Source organism: Solanum tuberosum, unplaced genomic scaffold (assembly GCF_000226075.1).
Source record: "Solanum tuberosum cultivar DM 1-3 516 R44 unplaced genomic scaffold, SolTub_3.0 scf00637, whole genome shotgun sequence".
NCBI classification, from domain to species: domain Eukaryota; kingdom Viridiplantae; phylum Streptophyta; class Magnoliopsida; order Solanales; family Solanaceae; genus Solanum; species Solanum tuberosum.
Genome location: NW_006239590.1, coordinates 107,239 through 111,615, shown reverse-complemented (window position 1 = coordinate 111,615; position 4,377 = coordinate 107,239). Strand labels below are relative to the sequence as shown.

The 4,377-nt window shown below is 37.0% G+C and overlaps 1 protein-coding gene across 1 annotated transcript; it reads right to left on the bottom strand.

The window, feature by feature from the left end:
- Nucleotides 1-52: 52 nt before the first annotated feature.
- On the bottom strand, nucleotides 53-939 carry LOC102591781 (uncharacterized). Its single transcript, XM_015305039.1, has 2 exons — nucleotides 421-939; nucleotides 53-328 (listed from the first exon to the last, which is right to left on the bottom strand). Exons 1-2 carry the CDS (start codon nucleotides 937-939, stop codon nucleotides 53-55), a joined length of 795 nt encoding a protein of 264 aa, XP_015160525.1.
- Between the last annotated feature and the right edge of the window lie 3,438 nt (nucleotides 940-4,377).

Sequence of the window (4,377 nt, the reverse complement as noted above, 5' to 3'; positions counted from 1 at the left end):
GTATGTTTCCTTCTTATACCAGTGATCAACAAATGTATCAACAACTCAATCCTTATAATGAATTGATGTAAGTGCATGGCCATAAATATGCCCTACACCATGCTTCTTTGTTATACTTTAACAAAGCTTCTACAATGCCTACTCCTAACTCACTCAAGTCATCAAGTTTGGACTGTAAAAGTACCTCAAATGATGCCCTGGCAACCTGCCAGAATTTTCTTCTCCTTTCTTCACCCCTCCAGTCTTTCTTCCAGTTTGCCCATATATGCCTAGCACACCATCTAATTTCAGCATTTGGCAATACATCAATAAGTGCAAGATGAAGACCCTGTCAAATAAAGAACATTTGACATACAACAATGTTAAATATTAATTACTCCAAAAATGAAGAAATAAATTTAACAAATAATATAGTAATACCTTTTGCATATCAGACATCACTGTTAGTCCTTCACCTTCTGTAAGCTCCAAATCATGTTTGATGCACTTGAGAAACCAAGACCATGTGTCCTTGGTTTCTTTATCAACTACTGCCCATGCTATAGGGTACATCTGATTATTTCCATCTTTGGAAATGCAAGATAACAGTTCACCTTTACATACACTTTTGAGAAATGCACCATCTAAACCAATAATCCTTCTACACCCTATTTTCCATCCACTTTTTAAGGAACCAAGACAAATATAGATGCTCATAAACACCTCTTTTCCTGGAATTGTGTTCTTAGATGTCCTAATAGATACAGTAGTTCCAGGATTTATGGTATTTAATTGCTCAGCATAATCATACAACCTAGCAAACTCCTCTCTGAAATCTCTCATATGTTCATTCATAACTCTCAGTTTTGCCTTTCTACAACTTGTCTTACTAACATACAAACCATATTGCTTTTGTATCAAAAACTGAATCTGATGTAGTTTGATGGTAGGCTCACTCATAATCCTCTCCTTGTAATGTTTACTAATCCAAATGGGGTACACAGTTTGTTTCTTGTTCTTTTAAAACACTTATGGACAGGAAAATATGTTTTAACACTGAAATTTCCAGTGTTACCATCAATACTTCCAAGAATATGCCAAGGACAACCTTTTTATTACACTTTGCCCTTATCCTTTCCTTCTCATTAGGTTTCAACTTAATATTAACACCCTTCTGAATAGAGTAAGTTTGCAGTGCCTCCCTGAACTCTATGTGAATTCAAAAATACCATATACAGTTGAAATAAAACCTTTTTAGCAGTTGGATCAAAGTAGATCTTTGTACTTTCCTTCCTAGGTGCTGGATCTACCACTTCATCATTCTCAACAGGATCCCCCTTCATCTTCACTAATGTCACTACCAGGATCTGAGCTATCAAAATAAGGGTCATCACCACCCAAATTGCCTTCAAATCTCCCTCTCTTCTCCTTATAAATGTCTTCAAAACTAGCATCTATACCTACAGGACCAGATGGTATCTCATCTAGATTTACTCTAGCAGTCTTTTCTTTAACTTGTTCTTGAATATTAGATTGCCTAGCTTGAAGCAACTCCTCATTCAAATCACTCAAATCATCAATATTTTCATCAATATCATAGAGTGAATCAGAATGTTCTTCAACTCTAGGGGCAGGGGCTTGTTCTTCAACTAAAGGGGACTGCTCTTCAACTAAAGGGGGCTGATTTTGGTTTAAATCCCTATTTTCATTTTCATCAAATGGTTAAGATGAAGACACATCAGCCCTATCTATTTGTGGGGAGGATGACAGATCAGCCCTATTTTTGTGTGGGGAGGAGGACACATCAGCATTATTTTGTTGTGGAGATGAGGACACATCAGCATTAGTGCTAGGCAATACAAGTATCTCCTCTACAACTAAAGGTATACTAATGGGATGTACAACATATACATCAACAAAATCAGCACCCTTCAAACCATTCAGAAAGTTTAAAACATCAGAATCAGTATTTAACATGTAAAAAGTACCCTTCTTGTTGACTCTACATCCAAATGTCTCAACATTTTCAACACCCAATTCCATTGCTATTTTATGAAATAACATAATATGCAACTCATCTACATCTATATTAATCTTTTCAACACTACTGATTCCATTGACATACCTTAAAGTAGGATTAGATACAAAACAGCCCCCATAGTGAAATTGAAGTGTCACTATAGTTAAAGCCATTACCTTACGATGCCTGTAAAGTCAAAAATAATAACTACAGTTAAACCATAAACTTACCATGACTGTAACACAAAAATCCCCAATTTTTTTAAAGAAATAATGAATTGTTGTAACAGTTAAAGCCATAAACTTACCATGACTGTAATTGTTGTAATAATGCTCCACTAACACTATCAATACCCAAGACAATTGTCCAGAAATAAAATATTTATTTTAGTTGAAATTGGGATTTTACGAATAAACCCTAGAATCTACTCGAATTCACGAAATATGCCATTGAAGTCACTCAAAGTCATACATCAACTAAGAAAGCATATTAACACTAATATTACATCCAAACCAAAGTAAAATCCCCAAAAAATTTCAGAAAATCGAATGACAATCGTACCCCTAAAATTCAAACAGATACGCGCGAGAAAATGAAAAAAGATCAGAACTAACGCAAAAGGCAAGAACTTACAACGAAAATCGGAGTGGAACTGAGCTTCAACTAAGCGAAGGTTTGAAAAATCACAGACGAACGTCGCGGAGAGGAGAAGAGAAGAGGAGAAGAGGAGAAGTGTAAAAGTCGTGAAGGTTTGAAAAATTTCGCCAGAGTGAGGACTATTCTTAGTTTAAGGTGAGTCATTTGCCACGTGGAATATAATATCATACATGGATTATTATTTTTTCTTTTTGGCCAACGTGTACGTGTTTGTGCAACACGCTCCATACCATATCAAAACAAGTGTTTAAAATGTTGGGTTTGGATGGGTTCAGGGGTCCAGATGACAAAAGGGTAAGTAGAAGGGTTCACAATACAAACAGATACAAGTACAAGGGTCCACCAGACCATTTGCCAATTTAAATATTGGAATTTTAGTCTAAAGATTTGTATATAGTTATATGCTCTTAAACTTACCATGATGTGGAATATTGAAATTAAAATTAAATATAAAAAAATACATCTTTTTAGGACAGACTAAAAGGGCAAGACACTTAAATAGTTAAACTGGCACGGATGAAATAGTATTACTGTAACATCCGGCAATGTAAAATAATTGAAGAGGCTTAGAATTGGAAATTTTCATTTTTGGAAAGAATTTTAAAGTTTTGGAAATTTTGGCCAAGTATGGAAAAATGTGAATTTTTGGCCAACTTTGAACAGCCATAAATTCTATCTCAATATGATTTAGGTGGATTTCCAGTTATGGTTGCAAAGTTTGTGGAACGTTCTTTCCAACGCCACCGAGTTTGCTCAATTCCGAGTTCGTAGGAGTGAGTTATGGCCTTTGAAAGTTGGGCAGTTGTCAAGGAATCCGTCCGGAAAATTAAGGGCATATTAGTCTTTTCCCTAGCCAATTCTTTTGGGATTATATTGTTGTAAAGGGCTGATCCTTGGATCATTTTGTCCCATTTTAAAAGAGTAAAAGCTAGGGCTTGAGAAGAAGAAGAGAAGAAGAAGAGAAGAAGGAGAAGAAGAAGAGGAGATCAACAAGTTTCCGTCAAAGATCAACGTAGATTATCGTCGGGGGTGACCCCTATCAAGGTATGTGAGTTATTTGTGTGGGTTGATCCTTTCCCCCACACACCAAGCTCATTTTATGATTTGAGGAAAGATTGGAATTGTTGTTGATGTTGTTAGTTGTGTTGTTGAAGTTGTTGTTGGTTGTGAGACATGATTGGGTTGTGTTTTGAGTTGTAATCCATGGTATGTTGAAGGATATGATGATCCTTAGTGTTTGGGGTTAGATCCTTTGAAGTAAGGATGGTTTAGAGTTGAAGAAAAAAGGGAGAAAAGTCGAGTTTCTGGTAAAGGGGCTGGCGCGTCGCGCCTGCCAGCGCCCCCCAAAAGGGATTCTGAGGTTTCCCCCTTGGGGCGCCGCACCTCTCAGAGCGCCAGCAGGTGACCTCTGACTTTCGAGGGCTGGCGCTCCGCGCCTTGCAGAGCGCCAAGGACACCATGTTCCCTCTTTCTTTCCATGCTTTCTCATGCATGTTCCTAGGTGTTATACCTATGTTCCCTAGTTGTTTCCAACACCCCGAAGTGTTTCTAAACATCCTGAACTCATCTATAAACATGCGATTATATGTCTTGAATCCATAATCCAATTCAAGTCAAGTTAGTATTAAAGTTAAAGGGAAGTTCGAGTCAAGTCAAGCAAGGTTAAGAAGTAAGTTCAAGCAAGTCCTTCAAGCTGTTCAAGAGTCTTTATTGAACGTTTT